Source organism: Helicoverpa zea, chromosome 3, assembly GCF_022581195.2.
Source record: "Helicoverpa zea isolate HzStark_Cry1AcR chromosome 3, ilHelZeax1.1, whole genome shotgun sequence".
NCBI classification, from domain to species: domain Eukaryota; kingdom Metazoa; phylum Arthropoda; class Insecta; order Lepidoptera; family Noctuidae; genus Helicoverpa; species Helicoverpa zea.
The window spans coordinates 7,318,597-7,337,884 of NC_061454.1; the positions used below are offsets into that span (position 1 = coordinate 7,318,597).

The 19,288-nt window shown below is 36.4% G+C and overlaps 2 protein-coding genes across 4 annotated transcripts; one reads left to right on the plus strand and one right to left on the minus strand.

The window, feature by feature from the left end:
* Positions 1–109: 109 nt before the first annotated feature.
* Positions 110–3,607, plus strand: LOC124645895. 3 transcript variants are annotated; one of them, XM_047185871.1, is made up of 9 exons: positions 110–769; positions 943–1,043; positions 1,256–1,330; positions 1,411–1,574; positions 1,833–2,034; positions 2,186–2,361; positions 2,453–2,633; positions 2,714–2,929; positions 3,146–3,607. In XM_047185871.1, the coding sequence occupies exons 1-9, from the start codon at positions 739–741 to the stop codon at positions 3,386–3,388; spliced, it is 1,389 nt and encodes a 462-aa protein (XP_047041827.1). In that variant the 5' UTR covers positions 110–738; the 3' UTR covers positions 3,389–3,607. The 3 variants fall into 3 exon arrangements, with proteins under 3 accessions (XP_047041827.1, XP_047041828.1, XP_047041826.1); XM_047185872.1 differs by having other exon boundaries at positions 962–1,043; XM_047185870.1 differs by lacking the exon at positions 110–769 and having other exon boundaries at positions 786–1,043.
* LOC124645892 (sodium leak channel NALCN) lies at positions 3,595–18,917 on the minus strand. The gene is made up of 35 exons (XM_047185868.1): positions 18,603–18,917; positions 17,998–18,183; positions 17,556–17,779; positions 17,316–17,444; positions 17,015–17,160; positions 16,815–16,923; positions 16,535–16,734; positions 16,292–16,452; positions 16,046–16,213; positions 15,507–15,698; positions 15,288–15,425; positions 14,987–15,193; positions 14,309–14,535; positions 13,886–14,008; positions 13,610–13,798; positions 13,068–13,247; positions 12,684–12,804; positions 12,464–12,595; positions 10,959–11,126; positions 10,538–10,605; positions 10,226–10,366; positions 9,924–10,044; positions 9,664–9,797; positions 9,235–9,400; positions 8,434–8,628; positions 7,784–8,001; positions 7,281–7,504; positions 6,806–6,942; positions 6,536–6,672; positions 6,220–6,379; positions 5,808–5,912; positions 5,669–5,732; positions 5,502–5,592; positions 4,922–5,004; positions 3,595–4,512 (listed from the first exon to the last, which is right to left on the minus strand). Exons 1-35 carry the CDS (start codon positions 18,708–18,710, stop codon positions 4,373–4,375), a joined length of 5,292 nt encoding a protein of 1,763 aa, XP_047041824.1. The 5' UTR covers positions 18,711–18,917; the 3' UTR covers positions 3,595–4,372.
* Between the last annotated feature and the right edge of the window lie 371 nt (positions 18,918–19,288).

The following is a 19,288-nucleotide window of genomic DNA, read 5'->3' on the forward strand; positions in this document are numbered from 1 at the left end:
ATAGCACTTATTAGCAACTAATTGTGATAGGTATCGTACTTACATATAGACAAATAGAGCTTGTGATAAAAAATCCTAGAAAACTCACTTGAAAGTAATGCTATGTATACTTTCCAAGTGCTTCTTTACGCAACTGGTGAAAACCATATAATATAAAATTCTGAATATATCAAATCAGAGCGCAGCAAAACGAGAACCATGAAGATACCAGATACTTATGCACTTTGTGAAAACATTTTTTCAGAATTTAATCTACCCTGCTTACTACCTAATTTATTTCATTTCATATTTACATTTTAATGTTTTACCCATTTATCTCTGGGTTTATCAAAGTTCAACGCCAGTGCGTATTGTTTCAAATGTTTCATGTCCTCTAAAATAAAATTGTGTTCTTATATGTTCTGCTTCAATAAACGTATTTATCTCGATATGATTTTATTAATCTATAATCGAAGAATGCCTCTCATTAAGCTTAACATTATAAAAAAAAACTTCACGAACGTAGGGTCTCTTTGTAGTCACAATGACATTAAAATTATCGGGAGTTAATGCACTGAGTCAGTGCAATACAAATAGATATTCAATGATGTTATTACATACTAAAAAACATTGCAGTGAATCGTTATCTGTTGTTGTCAGTGTATCCTTTTTAACTCTCTTCAAAAGTACTAACTTATAATTTGGCAATAAAATAACAAATGTGCAGGTACCTACAGATAACTGTGAGTTAGAATAAAAATGCAAAATGACAACGCATCATACGGCAGTGGTAAGCACAATAAGCTTTTAATTACCTACCGTCATTATTGAGATCTTAGTTGTTTGCTACATAAATGTTCAATTATTAATATATTATCATTTCGTATAATGTGCGTATTGGTAATTAATGGGTAGATATGGGCAATAAACTGGATAATGTAAATTTTTTAAATGATTATGTAGCTAGTGATTTACTGGACAGCCATGTACTGGGGAACGACAAGCTTGCTGAACCAGCGATGGAGAGATCTACGAGGTCCAGTCTCGACGCCAATAGTGTCGACGTGAGTGATCTATCTTTTATTATTATTTTATACTTCTCACGATGGCTATACCTACCTCTCTATAGCTCCGCCGAAGTCTGATTGTTTTTTTAAGTGAATTTAAATAGAAATCTATCCCGATAAACAAATTTGTCTGATGTTGACCTAGCCTGGTCTGGTAGTCTTATGATGGAATATTACACCAGTAACAAATGCACCTTGCTCTGTTCCAGATTGGAGAAATAACAGAATCCCCAGATACTGAATACATGAGTACTTCTGCAATATTACATTACTGTAAATCTAAGGTAAGGACTTTCCTTAACTTTCTCATCGATGATGTTTCGTAACTTTGTCTCGTTAAAATTTCTTGACTGTGTTGTTACAGATATTACTTCCTTATTTAAAACTGTTAACTATTATGGGACTACGGCCGGTACTAGATGTATCGAATTCTTCTAAGTGCGCAATATGTTGTTCACATTTTCACTCAATACAGGTGGCCATACTCATGTTTTTAGGATACGTTCTTCAATATATGGCTTGTTTCAGGTATGTATTGCATCACATCCATTAAATTTTAATTTAAAACTATTCCTTGATGCTACACCATTAACAGAACCACACCCCCTAAGACGACCCGTTTGAGTAATGATACTGGGTATTTTCCTATGCATAGGTAGATACCTAGTCTTCCTGGTTGATGGCAGTTACATTCTAATTAAGACCTAATTATTTCCCTAAATAACCTAATAACGGTGTACCTAAATAACTACAACTTAAAGTTATTAATTGGTGCATATGTTTCAGGCGGGACAGAGGATTCTGTTACAAGTTAGTTCCGCTGGCGTTGACGTCCACATTAGAATATGACAACTACAAACAAGTGTGTTATGGAAATGTTATCTTCACGTATATCGGGCCTAGTATATTGCATTACGTGGGATTTTTATACGCTTTATATTTATTTCGGATATCTGATAACGAACAATTACAAAATCTGATGGAAAGGGTAAGTACATATTTTGAAATACTACCCTAATGAGTAAAATTAACCAGTGTCCAGGGTGATAGCTCACTCTTACAACAAATATTTTCCTAGCCCGAGAGGGCTTATTTTTCAAAAGTGATTGTCTGTTTATGTATTGTTTTCTCCTGTACAGGTATTTCTACTGTCCTCGTATTCACCGCAAGGAATGCCCACAACAAAGCCCAAACGGCTGTTACACATGTTGTGGTTTTTCATAATACTTAGCGTCTTGTGGATGTGCCTGTCATTATGTTCAGTCAACTTGATGTTGGCTAGAGGCAATATCATCTTCAGATGGATGGAAACCAGGTATAAAGAAGCAAGAGTACTATTATAGCAATAATATATAATTTTTTTTTTTTAGTTTAGTTTTGCTCACCTGTTTGCTATTTTTTTTCAGTTCATACGAAGTCACAATGTTGCTAAAGATCTTACTAATAGTATGCACATTGATTCACGACATGGTACAAGCAACTATCATTACAAGTTACTGCCTGCAGGCACAGTTGCTGCAAGCTCATCTCATGTTTCTCAAAGAGCGCCTTCTTAATCGAACTATTACTCCACTTAATTGGATGAGAGTGAGTATACAACTTTCGCAAACTTAACGATTTAATTAAAGATATGTGCACGACTATACGTTAAATTTTTGTTTTTGTAGGAAATAGCGGAGTTCCGTAAACTGCTAAAATACTTGAATGACGATCTAGCGCCCGCAGTCTGTTTGTTCACCATAGTGAACATATCATGGGCGACCTCTGGTGTCATGTGGCTGCTCAACTTAGATAAAGTGGACACGGAGACAGAACCACTAGTCGGCATTAGCATTCTCAACGAGCTTTTGTGGATCTCAGCGGTCGTTGTGCCATTTGTTCAGGTAAAGTGTAGAATGTAGGTAGACTTATGCCAGACTCTAAGTCTTGAGATACGAGGTTTTGAGCCTACTGCCCCAGCCAACTCGATAAAAATTGTATAGGTATTCATTACCTACTCGCAAATTCACTCATTCAATCCATGATTTAATCACAACTTTTAGAGAACACGAAGAGTAATTTGGCAACTAGCTTAAGATAAGCTTTTTTTGTTGTCCCAGGCTGCGCGTCTATCAAAAGAATGCCGTCGCACTCAGTCGGTTGGTCACGAGCTGTGCGTGCGGCCCTTCCTGCACCAGGACACGTCGCAGGAGGATATCACCAGCGTGCTCATGTACGCCTCCACGCTGCGCCTGCACGCCAAGCTCTTCCACTACCCCATCGCCGGAAGGTACCTCTGTCTCGTGCTCACTCTCACCGTCATCGTCCTCTTCTCACTCGGCATGTGCCATCTATTACAATAATCTACCAATATACAACTTATATTGGTAAATAGAATAATAAGACTGTTTTGTAAATAATTTATCAATTTCTATTATGTAAATAATTTTAATTAATTTAATTGTTGAACTAAAATTATATTGAATTTTTAAATTATTTTTTAAAATTGCGCCAATGTAATTGAAGTTATATCGGGATATTGAATTGATTAATGAAATAAAATATCGAATTATTATTTTTGAGATTTGTCTTTTATTTTCCAAATATTTTGGCATTAAGGTATAAATAAGGTAAACTATGGCTAACATTCAATATACTTTATCCAAATTCGGTAACAAATTAATATTCGACTTATAACTTATTCATTCTACGTTATTATCTATCATCGATACAAAGTAATCAATAAAAGTGAAATGATAAAACAATTAAGTATACGAATATACATCAGTTTCTAATATTGGGGCTGCATTAGCGGGCTACGGCGAATATTAGTGTTATCGTATGGTATTTCAGCAAAACGAGGCACAGTTTTAGGAGTAAACAAGATCTTTTTTTTACACATTGTGTTAGAGCGTGAGCACCAACTTATGTACCTAACCCAATAGTAGACTTTATCAACAATAACTTAATTTTGCCAACTACAGCAAAAATGCACCCACATTTTACGATCTCGTAGAAAGAAATACTGCACTAGATATCGATAAGAGTAAACAACTCTATATTAAACAAATATCTAGCATCCAATTTTGCTCTTTTTTACTTTCAATAGTATATTTATAAAAAGTTCCACATATTGATGTAAATGTATTAAATTATCTGTGATTTCGGATCATCTCACAATTTTTTTCTCTAATCACAAATTAATCAAATTGGTATTGTTATACACCAACATAGTTGGTATAAGGCTCGGAAGATGATGATTGGACGAAGATATTTGACAAATGGTACAATGTGTTCTTTGTAAGTGATCGTAATACGTAGCTTAAGGGTACTGCAGTCCTGCATGTCTAGTCACAGTCGACTACGGCTATACGCGCGAGCTGCGTGCCCCACCAGGAGTGCACGTCATGCAGCGCGGGCAGGTCGCGTGACCCGCCCGTGGCGCTAGCGCTCACGTGACTCACGCGACTTACGCTCTTCACTGTAGCTGTACAAAACACATACAATAAAAAAAAAAATGGAAATTGAACTTTGGGTTGTGCAACCTTGGCAAGCTCATTATAGACTCTTATGGTCCACGCGGGGAGAGGGACATGAATAGCTGGAGTGATCACAGCTGTACGCGGGGCGGTGGCAGGTCTTTCAGTGTTGGGTTATTACCATGACCCTCGTTTAATTATTGAATTCTAGCTTTAATCTTTTGAAATGTCTAGTCACTTTACTTCACTATACTTTTTTACTCACTTTAAATAACTTGTTTTTTTTTGGTAGAAGAACTGAACAAAATAATGTTATTTATAAAATATTTGCATCAATTCAATGTTTTAAATCTGTTATAGACAAATTCTAAATTCGAATATAGTTTTGAGGTCGTAAAATAAATAATGTATACTCACATTTGCAAGAAGTTTTCTTGATGAGAGCAGGGTGGGGATCACTCAGAGTTGGCTGTAAGTACTTTTTGATCGGGCTCTCGGGTCTGTAAGAATATTTTTTTGGAATAAAAATAATACCAAAATTCCTTTAAAAAAAAATATTTTAAAGGAATTTTGGTACTGTTTCCTTCTTCCTATCTATTTCCTTTAGGGCCTTATCATACTAGCGGATTGCGAGCGTCTTCAAAGCGGAACGGACGCGCAACGAACACGCCGCGCATACGCAGCGAAGTTATTGCGGACGCGCAAAAAATTCGTCGCGAAAAGCAGTGTTTTATTCGTTTGCAAGAAAACACAAAGTAGTCGCTCTCTTCCATTAGATTATTGTTTGAATCCATTTTGTTACTGAGTGTATTGTACGTCGTTAATTTGTTACAAACACATGACGAAAACGTTGCGAATTTGCCGTACGTCCGCGACGTCTTCGCTGAGCAGCCGCAGCGTGTTCGAGACGCATTCGCCCGGTCCGCTTTGGAGACGCTCGCAATCCGCTAGTATGATAAGGCCCTTAGTGTTTAACTAATTTTGAATATTTAGGTACCTCGGTATTGTAACAGATGGCAGCCCCGGCCGCTTAAATTGACTCTTTGTTGAAGATCTTTTCGGTTGCGAGTCAAAAGACGATGAAATATCTACAACAATTTAACACGTTTTAGTATCACAGTCTTGGCTTATTTATTAAGTTTAAAACAAGTTGATGCTACTTACTAGATATAACAGGCTGCGAAGTAGATTCTGTGATTTCGGTCCGGCCTGCATTAGCAACAACTTGCTGGAAATAAATACATAAATAATTAAATTCAACAGAAGAGTAATAAATAATTATTTTAAAGTAAGTGATACGAACCTGAGTTTCAGTTTCTTGTTTCTCTTTATCGACCTTTTCGTTGCTCATGTCAACAGCTTGTTCGTTAGTCTTCCTCAAGCCAGCAATCAAACTCGTTTGTTGTTTCTGTTCAACAATAAAAGATACTTATTACCATTTTCAATCTTTCTTTACGATTTTAAAAACAAGTTTGGAGCGGAAACTTAAGAATTTGTTCGTTTGTTTGCTTGAAAGCGCTAATTAATCTGAAACTACTGACATACTAAAAAAAGAACCGGGGTTAGATAACCCATATAGCTAAAAAGGCCCATATGTAACTGTTTATCCGGATGCGCGGAGTAGCTCCCACAAGACCAGGCACACCGCTGGAAACCGCTAGCAATAAGCATTAGGGTCATAATTTAGACGATAGCTAAATAAAAGAGTTCCTTACACTACTATTGGCGCGTATCTTCTTGAGGCAGCCTTCGAGCCACGTTCTTATAGTTTGCTTGGCAACTTCCTCCTCGATGAGAAACTCGAACTCCTCACGCGCCAGCAACTCCTCCATTTGAAGTGATTTGCGGATGTCCACCGTACGGTACGATAGCATACTGAAAGTCATTTATTCGAGTACATAAAAAAACCCAATAAAAGTAGCATTGTTTTATTTAATAACTGAGATACAGTAAATAAACAATATGTCTTATATTGTACTTAAATACTAGAAGAAATAATCTGCCGCGTACTTAAATACGGTAAGTACTTACTTGATGACGTCATGGAAGGTAACATCCTCGCCGTTATGAAGTCGTTCGAGCTCATAGCACATGTACTTGAACAGCAACCTCTCTTTGTGAGTATCGCATTCCAGACGACCTTTCAGTAGCCGTAAAATGAATTTCACCTAGAAACAATAGTGCGTAATTATAAGACAATACATTATGTCTTGCGCATCTGTGCATATCTGTGCTCCGGCTAACAACGGGTTAATTTGTAAATAAGTTTTGTTCTGGAAAGGTTGTATATTACCAACATACCTTCCTAACTGGTATAACGCCTTTTTGATGTACATCGACGACATTCCATGTGTTCTGAAAGTTTCTTATATCAGCGTATGATAGCAGCGCGTCTTCTTCGTTGGAGTAGAACAATGAAAAGTTCTCCATGATAATAGCTGTAATAAAGATAGTGTATGTAGTGGTACAGTCTCATAACATAACTAGCAGGATGTCAGGTTTATAATGAAAATATAATTTGTAATTAATTAATTTACAACCACCAGCACAATAAAAAAAACACAAATAAATGGGTAGCGCTTTTTATGAATAAATATAAGAACACCTTCTTATTTGGCGTTACGCCCAAATATTTTTTTTTTGCATAGCAGAGAACAGCCTGTTTTTATTTTGACAGCCCTATGCATATGTCTTCAAGCCATTGTTTCTGGCTGATCTGCTCTCATCATACAACTCACCGTTCAAGTTTAGTAAACAGATACGAGGAAGAACTGACCCACTAGCAAGTTGAGCACGATATACGTGATGATGACGTAGAAGGTGCAGAAGTAGGCGAGCGAGGCGGTGAAGTTGCCGCAGTCGGTCTCCCAGTAGTTGTCGGCGGGCGTGCAGTAGGGCGGCGCCACCATGCAGTCGTGCATGATCTTGTTCCAGTCCTCGCCCGTCACGATGCGGAACAGCATCGCCACGCTGTGGATCGGCGAGTTGAAGTTCGCGCGCCTGGCAATTGGAAGTTTGCAATGTTTAGTGTAAGAAAAGCTTAATATTTTATAATTTGCAACATAAGACCAATAGCTTTTCGAGTCATTTTATGTCTATATTTACCTAGGTTGTTGGGGCGGTAAATGAAACCGACCTTTCTTAAATCGCGGGAAAATATTCACGCGTCAAATAACCCATTGATAAAAAAATTACATCGACTTAAGCCAAACCAATTTTAACTGAACACGCAATAAGTCATTAAAAAAATATTTAAAACATTAATAAAGCATAATTTACCTTCCAATTCCCTCTCCATATTTGACGTTCCCAAAGACAATAGTGCCAGCGAGCGCGTAGAAGAAGACAAGGAGAAACATGCCAAATATGATGAAGAAACTCTTGCAGACGCTGACTCCGACGGTCAGCATCAACATCTTGAGCGTGGTGTGCTTGCCCGTGATCGTGAAGAAACGTAAGATCACCACCATGAAGCCCACGAAGTAGGATAAGTCGTTCTGTAATCACAATGATATAGAAAAAAGTCATATTGTATTTATTTTAATTTGATATTTATGTAAGGAAAAGTGATTTACAAAAGAAAATACAGAAGAAATTGCCATTGAAAATTACTATCTCATACAGAATCCAAGGAATTGTTTTAACTAAACTGTGTTTGACGATTTATAATAACAAATTTTATTTGCTCAAATACATATTTTATGTCACTAATGTAAATAACAAGCTGACGTCCCGCGGTTACAGCTGCGTCCCAAGGGAACTACTTAAAACGCACCCCGATAAACAGTCTCTAGAGCCTTAGAAAAGACAAACTTATACATAGATAAGTAAATAGTCTAGACTATATCTGTAGCAAAGAACGTGAAATCCGGAGACACAGACAGAATAATATCAGTAATGATTCCACAAGTAAAGTTGACGCTAAGTACCTTCAAAGTAAAATGCATAAATATCCAGATACATCCAGCGACGGTGACGAGCAGATCGTATCTATTGCGTCGACTCTGCCAGTAGCCGCGCGGCGTGAACGCGATGGTCTTCAGCAGCACTTCCACTACGAACACTAATGTTAGCAGCGCCGATGTTAGCGCTAGCTGTTCCGTGTATGGAGAGTAGCGGGACCACTGGGAACATGATAATATAATAAGATTTTTTTTGTCACAAAACAAACTTTTTCTTACGCAAAGCAGGAAAGTTGAAAGTCGAAATAAGATTAAAACTCCTGACACTTAAACTAGGTTAACCTGTAGCTTAGGATTAGAGTAGAATTATTTTATTAAGTGGGATAATTTCTTTCAGTTCCTGCTTTTGACTTCGTCTTACGGCTTCTTCTAATATTATTTGTGTTGATAATGTATAATTGCTATCAAAACCACAGATAGATAGAATATTGGGAACGTATTTTATTGTGAGATTCATTATAGTTCGGCCATTCAGAGAATGCGTTCCTGACACGTCGCGATTGAACTGACGACGTAACTACATTCATTGATTATTGATATAATAATGTTGTTTTAATGCTCCTCAATTGTTAAAACGGTAAACAACCAGCAAAAATATTTTTATCGTAACTGCAACGCCATTGCAAAGTTACGTCGTCAGTTCAATCGCGACGTGTCAGGAACGCATTCTCTGAATGGCCGAACTATAATCGGGTATTCGCATTTCACTTATTTCATTCACATTCGGAGGTTTTTTTCAACTTATTTACAAAGAGCAGAAGTACTAACCGTCACAGCCAACAAGCCACTGTTAAGGAGTACAACAATCGCAATCACCCGTTTGAAGCTCAAGTTTTGTGTGACGTCGTAGGCGAAGGCGCGGACTTTGCGTTTATTGGGACGGGGAGGCAAGTGCAAAGGCTGAGCGATTTTCAATCTCTTCTTCAGATCGCACCTAGAACAAAGGAGAAGATTTAATAAATAAGGGTGAGTTGCACCACTAAACTATAACGAGGGTCAAACCAGCCGTGAAATTGCCGCCTTTTGGACAAATAGGCGAATTGACAAAATGAAAATGGTTCGGATATCGTTATAGTTATATGGTGCAACCCACAGTAAGGATATGGAATGTTTTTTTATGGGATATTTAAAATAAGTTGTAATACATTTTAGACTTGCATTTACTCAAAATATGTATATAAAAATATGTCTCCTTACCAACGGCGCTGGTCGACAGTTAAAAGAGCAGTGCCCTTGTTTTCTGAATAGTTTGCAATCACCACACCGACGAACAGAGTGAGCCCAATCATACAGCCAAGGAATATGTAAACGTGTATATAGATTGCATGTACCTAAAAAAAATGAAAAAGGCATAATTAAGTTAATAAGTAGGTAACATAATAATAGGAGTAATAATTAAATGGATAATGTTTATAATTTTATATATTACATATTTCACGTAAGTGAAATATACTAACCGGTCCCAATGCCTTGATCAACACATCTCGGACATCCAACCAGCCTTTAAATGAGAGCACTTCAAATAACGTCAACAGTGCGTCACCAATGTTATCGAAGTTGAAACGTTTCGGGTTTGCCCTGAAATAGTTAGAATAAGAATATATCTAGTTTTTAAACATTTGTAGGAATTTAGACCCTGAAAACCCCTGTCTTGTGACGAACTGGACTTGCTCTCATAACCCAAAGACTGATATTAATTTAGGTAGACGAGGGGGTAGGTATTATGTCCAATAACTTATGTATGAATTAATGCACATACCAGACTCTCGGCACGAGCATAGAAGGGAAGGTCTCGTTGGGCCCGGGGCGGATCTTCATCTTAGTGACGAACACGCGACGCATGAACACGCCGACACAGTCCTCGCGCCGAGTTATCGTGGGATCGTTGCATCGTGCAAGCCTGAAACACAGGTGTATTTTTAACTTATGCTATATTTTTTACTGACTTGTACCTACTGACCCAAAAATGTGGAGTTTACCGTTCTAAATAAACTACAGCATTGTACATTGACAAGAGGGCTATTTATCCTATTTACTATTTTAGCTTCAATCGTCAGGAATTCTCACTTACCTGCCGCCGTATAACTGCACTCCGTAGCTCGCAAACACGAACATAAGAAGAATCAGAAGTGTGGATACCTGGTGAAAAGTAAATAACATACAATTATTACCAGTATCACAAGTATCAGTATTTCTTTGTAACTCTCTGAACCCGTTTGATACGATTTGAAATGCCGTAAATTCTATACTTATTGTGGTAATGGAGTAATTATATCAAGTCCCACCCACTAAACAGTATTTCTGTGAGCAGAGAAATCCTATTGATTGTTTATAAATATCGGCTTTGACGGAAGCCTTTCTCAATATTTTTCTGCTATTAACGCGATTTTATGTTGGGCACCTTTTAATTACAAGAATAGAGGTTTTTCTGTTACATTAATTCTTCATTTTTCTAGTTTTGCCTGTAAAAACAAAAACAAGTCACAACTCACGAGCAATATCTCCTTGAACCCCCGACACAGTTCGTACACCACTTTACGCATATGCGGCACTAGCGTGAAGATACGCAGCGGGCGGACACAGCGCAGGATCATCAGCATCTGTGCCGCGGAGCCAGGCGGCACTCGCACCGGCATCCAGCATAGGAATGTTAGCGACACCTACAAATATGCATACAATAGGGTTTATGACTAGAGAAGGTGATGGCAAGTTTTCATACACCTTGTTATAAACCTACTAAACGCAATGAATCAAGTATTTAATTTTCTATTAAAACTTGCCAAGTAACATCATTAAAAAGTAACTATTTTTAACTGAGGTATGTGTATGAAACTTGGTACTTATTCAGATCTCACTTCTTTTATAGGTGAAGCATCCCCATATTATCGAACTTGGCAGTCTTTCACATTTTTGTTTTGGGTGGGATTTCATTTATTTTTGTAAGGTTGTTTATTTTATTTTTTTCTTATGATGAAGTTAGTTAAAGAAATATCTCATTTATACTATCTTTTAGATTTTTTAATATGCACTATATTTCTTACAAAGAAATGAACTAGATTAACTAAATGGACTAGATTTACCAACTGACTGACATGACATGTTATCATATATTATGTTCGTGGATCAAAGTTACACATTCGTTATTTTCGAAAGTGATTCACACTTGGCCGTTTTCAGATTTTTACTTTACTTTGACTAAATACAAACCTTTGTACCATTCGAAGATATATTATATAAATATAGATAAATTTAGTTCGTTTTAGTTCCTTAGGGGTATAAATTTACACCGGGTATAAAACACCTCTATTATTTTGAAACCGACTCACACTTGGCCATTTTCAGATTTTTCCCTTTACCTTGACATAAAGATCTACCTCCATGCCAAATTTCAAGTCAATACGACCATTGGAAGTGGTCTAGGTTTTTGATGAGTGAGTCAGTCAGTGAGTGTATAGTAAATAAAAATAGCGATTTTCTGACGTGAATATCTCAAGACCTACAACAGGTATATTAATGAAATTTTGTATTTTAGATAAGTGAGGGGGTCTCAACAGATACTAGAAATTTGATATGCGTAAATAAAATAGATTTTGAGTTACAGGGGGGTCGAATTTGGCCCGAAATGGTTCGTGTAATATAACCCACGGCCGGTGTGTCGCTGTTTTTGCTCGAACTTGGCGGACACACTGCCGTGTGTCTAGATGCCTTGTTGCTGGTAGGCACTGGTCTATAGCATAAGTTGTTATATATATTTTTTCTTAATATCACAAAAAACATGCTAGAGAGATCGAGTGCAATGCGTACATAGCGTGGTCAGATTCATTTCGCAGTCTGAAAATCCAAGCTGTGAAATAAAAGGCTTGCTTGCAAGGCTAAATACTACGATTTTAAGGACTGCTCAAACATCATTCTATTTTTGTCACATTTACGTAGACTTCTGTGACGCATATAATTTTAGGAAGGTTTTGCGAGGTTATAATACATTATCAGTACTTACAATGTAAATAAAAACGTCCAGTACTGCAGCAGCGTCTTTGAGATAAGCTTTAGGCGTGAAAAACAATCCGTCTGCTAAAATCTTCAGTGCCAATTCTAAGCTCATGAACACAACAAATCCATATTCAGCAATCTAGTGAAAGGAGAAAACAAATTGATTATAATATAATAGTCAGAATACGGTAAAGAAATTGATATTTTTCAACTGCATAAGATCTTACCTGCAAAACGAAGTTTTCCATAACTCTGTAGGTAGGCGTTTCGAACATCATTGAGAGGCACGACAACGTTGTCACCATGATCATAACCCAATCCATATAAGTCACTAGTCCGAGGAAATTACTGAAAAATCGTATGCAAAATAAATATTCAGCACGTTTTTTCAGTAAACAAACATTATTTTGAACTTTTAATTGATACTCAGATATTTTAAAGTATTCTAATTTAATGTTTTTAATTTTTGATATTTCATCTTTATTTTTAAGTTTCCTTTGCAAGGAACTTACTTAGTACTCTGATTTATGTAATTGACTTTCGAAGACGTGTAAATCAAGAAAGTGCATAAATAAATAAATTTTAATACATATGGTAGATAAAGTACTCACTGAAAGCTTTTGTAATGTACTTTTCTCTCGTTGCCGGTGACTGGGTCCCGTAGACGAGCGTCATACCGCGCGTCCACTATGGCGCGACAAATCTTCCTGAAGCGAGACTCTCGAGGCACTATGAGCAGCGGGGTGTCGAATAGCGGGTGATTCTCGCGCAAATCCTCTTCACGTTGATTCCTGAATATTAAATAGAGTGTCTCAAAAAGCGTTGCTTTAATTTAAATATAATGAGATTCTTCCAAAATCGTTCTTGGGCGCTTTCTTAAGACAAATTGAGTTTCTCTTCTTCTCACAATTTATGGCTTATTTATTAACAGTAAGATATCATATTTTATCTTATTATCTTACTAGAATATAGGGAACCGCCAATATCTTACTAGAATTATTTATTAGAATATTAGCGGTTCCCAATTTGCTACTTTACTAGAATTATCCTATTAGAATATTGGCGATTCCCAATAATTGGGAACCACTTTCCTTTGTCGGCTTTGTCGAATTGTATGCACATCTGACTGTTGTTTAGTGAAGTAGGGGCTTACCTCCTCATTTCGGCTTGCTGTCGTTTAGCCTGCAGCAGTCGTATGTCGAGGTATGGCGGACGGGCCCGCGAGGACGGCACGACGCGCGACGCGGCGCCGATGTCGCCGTTCTCCAGCAGATGTTCGTACGTCTGCTTCAGCTTGATGGACCCGCTGCGCACCGACCGCCGAATGGACCGCGACCCGAACCTGAGAGCCATATTATTGCTCACTCGTTAATCTCTCTACCAAACGCCACGTATTTACAGGTATTTTACAACCGATTTAAATACATACTTCTTCTGATCAACCCGCAGCTGTTTTGCACTCGATATTGTGCCTTGTGGCTTCAGACCGGACTTGCCTCCGGTCGCTAACATTGCTGAGTCTCCCAATAGGGGTCTGTGGTTATTCGAGTCTCTGAAATGATAAGATGAAGGGAATTTAATTATTTGAGCTGAATTATATATATTCCTTGAAATAATAAAGAAATAAAAAAGAAAAACCTGCATCACGAGACTGTTAACTGCAACAAAATTGATATCTGCAAATGAAAAACGAACAAAAATAAAATAAAAGCAACTAAAACCATTACATAGAAAGAAACAATATCTATACACCAAGCAAAATAATTACTCTTGATCTAAGAGTCACTGACATGAAACATGTGATGTGAATGTCACTTATCCGAAATAAAGATTATTTTATTTTTATTATTACTCGATGATGGAGCTGACGACGTGGCGGCGCAGCGCGGAGCTGGGGCGCTGCGAGGGCGGCGCCACGACGAGCGTCTTGACGAGGCAGCGCTTGCGGTAGGGGAAGGCGATGTTGGCCACGCCGATGTACTCGAAGGCGCGGCGCGACACGTCGCCGCCGCCCGCCGCGCCCACCTCCTCCTCGCCCTCCACCTCGCACACGAACTGACGCATGAACGACTCGCGCACCTGCACCGGACAACACACGTCAAATCCATCCTCCGAGCCTTTTTCCCAACTTATTTTTCTTTTACATATTACATATAGTATAACTTAAACTAGGCACACAATTAGACCTCTAGGGTCTGTCTTAACTATCTTGGGGTCGGCTTCCAGTCTAACCGGACACACGTCAATCTATCAACATATACGTGCTTCTTACTCTAATCAGACTATCATGTAACTTTGCAACTTTTATCGGAGTGCGGTAAGTAATTCCATCGTGAAGCGAATCCAAAAGAAACATCTACAAATAAGCGATCATTTATTGAAAGTGTTGACAAATTACGTGTTTGCTACGTTTTGAGGAAATTTGGTGCACCACAGCCAGGATAAAAGTAGGAGCAGGACTTATCCTTACCGTAAGAAGTTATGTATTTTTTTTTAGAAAACTTTTAATTGTAAGTATACAGAAATGTACCTTGGGTAAATTAAAATCGCCAGGGACTTTATGCAGCTTCGTCATCTGGGGGCTATCAGGAAATTTTTCAAAGATCCTCAGTCTGAAAGGCAGGCTTTCTTTAATTTCGGCGCTTTGCTGGCGGTAACGTAGCTGTTTCAGTTTTTTTATGTCCTCGTCCAGTTCCAAGTTGTCCAAAATAACTGCTACGAAAAGCGACAGCACAATCTGAAATTGGACATTTATTTAATTATAGGTACCTTTCAAACACATATTACATACAAAATTCATTAAGTTGTATTTAATTATGTATATTTCTTACCAAAGTAACAAACAGATGGTACAATATAAAGTAGATGGCAACAAGAGGAGTCAGTGTCTGGCTCGTCCGTACCATGGTTTCGTCCATTACCTCTACCCACGCTTCTTGGGTAAGGATTTGGAACATAGACATGAAAGCCTAAACATAGAAAAATATAATTATTATAGGTCTTTAGTAGCAAATTGATACAAAATTGTATGAATGTTACAGTAAAATTACCTCATCAAATGTTTCAAATTTAGTAAATTCACATAAGAAACAGAACAGTTGCATTGAAATGGAAGAACTGATGATGAGCAAACACATTGTGAAAATAATCAGGCTGCCCAGTTTCTTTCCTGGTCCAAAGATTTTGTAGACGAATCCTTCCAATAAAGGCGATGCTTTTATCAATCTTACTATACGGAGGACCTAAAAAAAACATTTTTTATCAATATCAAATATTATTAGTTATTATTCTTTATTGCACACATAAATACATTTGACACACTGAAAACGGAGACATTATGTACAACGGCGAGCTTAACCCAGTGTTGGGTTCTCTTACAGCCAACCTTAGAGTGAAAGAGTGATTTGATGGGGTAGGGCGAATGTGCAACGTTATACTAATAACAATAATATATATGTATAATATCTTAATAAATTAAATATATACCTTTTATAATTATATAAAATATATACAATATAATATATACAAATATATACACAGGTCACAGGCCTGAATATTACTTGTTTATATTTAGGGATGTCTTACATACCTGGAAATAAGTGAACCCTGACATGTATAACTGGGGTATTATATGGATAGTGGTGCCAATAGCTAAGAGTAATTCAAACTTGTGAACAGAGTGCTTGAAATAGCCTTTTAGTCCCAAACACCATATCTTGATTAATGCCTCCAAATCCAGAAAGATCGTAAATGCAATCTGTAAATACGAAAAAAGTTGTTAAACATCAATTTAAGCACTTTAAATAAATAGTGAGTACAAACTTCTTTGTTTTACCTCTATGTAATAGTATTTCTCATAAAAGAACTCTCTGGGATTGTCATCATGTTTGAAGTTCATTGTTGCTGTTATTATGCCATTGGCCAGAACAACGCCCATTACTAGCAGTCGGAAATATGCAGATCTTAATAGTTTATGGAATATTTCTGGTGCAGTGCCTAAAAGTACAAAAATGGTAAAGATTTTAAATTGTTTATTTTAAGTCTGTATAAATTTTATAAAATGTAATAGTAATGTTACCTGAATGTTTATTTTCATCAATAGTAACTAACTTCCAGCCATTGTCATCTCCAGTGAAAAACTGAGTGGTGCTGCCTTTAGTGATAGGGTTCCTAACACCCCACATTTGTTGGAACTGAACCCTTATTTCATTGAATGTTTCAGTTATCACAGCTATGAAAACGTTCTTGACTAGCCAAGCCAGGAAGAATATCATTGTACTGTAATAATGAAAAACTTTTTGTTGTACATTACAGTTAATCAGGATTATAATGATTGTACTCAATTTTTGATAAATCACCTGAAATATAGAGCTGATCTCCATGTTGGCAAAGAGTCAATAGCCCGATACATTATGAAGACCCAACCTTCTTGAGAGGAAGCTTGGTACACAGTGAACAAGCTTGTGGCTGTACAAAAATAAATTAATAAATAATTACCTCATATTTGTAAATACATATCATATTTAAATCTGAAAGTTCTGGGTTTGTGTCTACTTACTGAACTCTTCAAAACCATTGAATCCCATGATATATTTAGATAGATTCAGCTTCATGCACTTCATACCAGGAGGACATTGGTATCCTGAATCAGGGTCAGGAGAGCAAAATGTATCAGGGATGGCTAAGGAATTTATTGTGATTTCACTGAAAACAAAAAGAAAATTATGGCTGCAGAAGTAATTTTTTTTACGACATAATAATATAGTTGACCATATACCGAAAAAAGTATAGTGTGCTGTGATTTCAACATATTATAAGCAATTAGTTAATTTTGAAACAAGTTTTTTCAAAATACTCACTATGGATTGGTATCGTTCCTGACACAGTGATGTGTTAATTCTCCAAAAAACTGTACACCTAGCAAGCTGTACAGAGACATAAAGAACAGGAAGAATAGGGTAACATTATAGATCTGTTGACTTGATCTCCTGCAAGAAATAAATTCAGTATATAGTCTCTAAAACACATATAAATATGCATTACAAACACATAGTCCATTTTCTTTTATTTATATAGTTATTTAGTGACTTCATACTTACTTGAAAATTTGATTGATTCTGGATTTTGGCATGGAGAATTTTAAAAATACTCTCAAAAATCGAATCATGATCAGTGGTCTGGGTGCTCTTAATATACTCAAATAACTGTATCTTGGGACTATACCAGTTAACTCAAACATTTGTAACAGAACAGAAACCCAAAGAAAAAATACCATTGACGCATCAAATTGGCACCAGTGGTCTTTCAGGTAGGCTACATCACCCTGAAATAGGAATGCAAAATAATAATGTTTATTTTTGACAACAGCATGTTTTAAATAGTATTTTTCAATTAAAATCACAGTTAATACTATATTTCATATGGCGAACTTCTTTTAATTATGAAAAAATATTGTGCAACGAGAAAGTATTTAATATGCATAATTTAATATTGTTACAGTAAACTTAGGAATATTTTTTTAAGTTAAATAACAAGACATACCTTTAATATTCCTCTAATGTGCATCTTAGCTATCATTTCTGCAGTAAATAAAAGAGTAACACTACAGTCCACTGCAAATGTTATTGTTTGCAGAGACGGGTACTTTTCAAATGATTTTGGAGTATTCAGTGAAACAGACATTAAACTTAATAAAGCACATAATCTCAGAATTCTTCTAACCCATAACTGAAACAGAAAAAAAAATCTTATGGTAAATACTTTTAGCGTCTATTTGTTATTTATTATTATAGACAAAAATTAATAATTATATTCAAATTATACTTTTACTTTATTGTATAATTAATCTTATACAAATACATTTTCAATATAATATTTAATAATAAAACTATTTATTTACAAATAAAAAAGGAAACATGAATACTATATTTTTTTAATATTATTTCAATATCTAAGAGATGTTTGAAGAGAGTAGTAAGAGAAGCTTGTAGAGTTCAGTTCACATATTCAACTCCAGGCCAACTATAAACAAACACGTAAGTGTAGGATACAGAAATCGAATACCAGCCCTTATTTATGTGCCACTTAGCTGTAAATTATAACACCAAGAAAAAGTACACCACACCATTAATTATAGAAATAATTACCTTGTTAACCCATTCTATATCTGCACTTTCATTTAATGATTCTTCAGGCCCGTAATCTGCTAGCACTGGTTCCCCTTTTAGGCTTTGTTTTCGACCCAACATTTTCATGAACTTAATAATTATTTTATTTGAAATCTTGTGTTGAAAATATCGGCTTTATAAGCCGAACTCAGGTATAATAATGCGGCGAAGTTGAAAATAATGCAAAGCTTATAAACTATGTAAGTAGATACTAACGAAATGATTTAAAATGATACAAAAATTGTTTTATTTGAAGAAATCGCGACAATCTCTTTGACATGTTTTTGATTATTGATTTTCAGATAAATGTTGCCATGTTAGGGTGAAAAACTATTAGGAAATCGATTTGGAAAACATTTGTCGAGATCGAGACATGGCTTTATCTCAACAACTTCTTCACATGTTAAAGCCAAAATCTTGCCTGCTTTCGTTGTAAAGTAAATAATTTTATTTTTAATGACGTTTAGGGTTAGCTATTGAAGATTACGCAATGATTTTTAGCGAACGTTGTGCAAAACAATGTTTTCGTTACATTGTACAATTGCTCGTCTAGGGAGCACCTAAAAGTGATTTGTTGACTTCAAGCGAGTGAACAGGATTTCTGTTTTTGCCCAAATGTCAATGTCAATCAGTCAATTTGACATTATGAAAAGTTTGTTTTGTTG

Excerpts from the sequence above, each read along its gene's own strand:
- LOC124645895 (XM_047185870.1), top strand. The coding sequence starts at position 897 with ATGGGCAATAAACTGGATAATGTAAATTTTTTAAATGATTATGTAGCT. Across the intron at positions 1,575-1,832 it reads CAATATATGGCTTGTTTCAG|GCGGGACAGAGGATTCTGTT; the intron begins GTATGTATTGCA and ends CATATGTTTCAG. Across the intron at positions 2,930-3,145 it reads TCGTTGTGCCATTTGTTCAG|GCTGCGCGTCTATCAAAAGA; the intron begins GTAAAGTGTAGA and ends TTGTTGTCCCAG.
- LOC124645892 (XM_047185868.1), bottom strand. The coding sequence starts at position 18,710 with ATGAAAATGTTGGGTCGAAAACAAAGCCTAAAAGGGGAACCAGTGCTA. Across the intron at positions 16,735-16,814 it reads AGATCAGCTCTATATTTCAG|TACAATGATATTCTTCCTGG; the intron begins GTGATTTATCAA and ends TCATTATTACAG. Across the intron at positions 5,733-5,807 it reads AACAAGAAACTGAAACTCAG|CAAGTTGTTGCTAATGCAGG; the intron begins GTTCGTATCACT and ends ATTTATTTCCAG.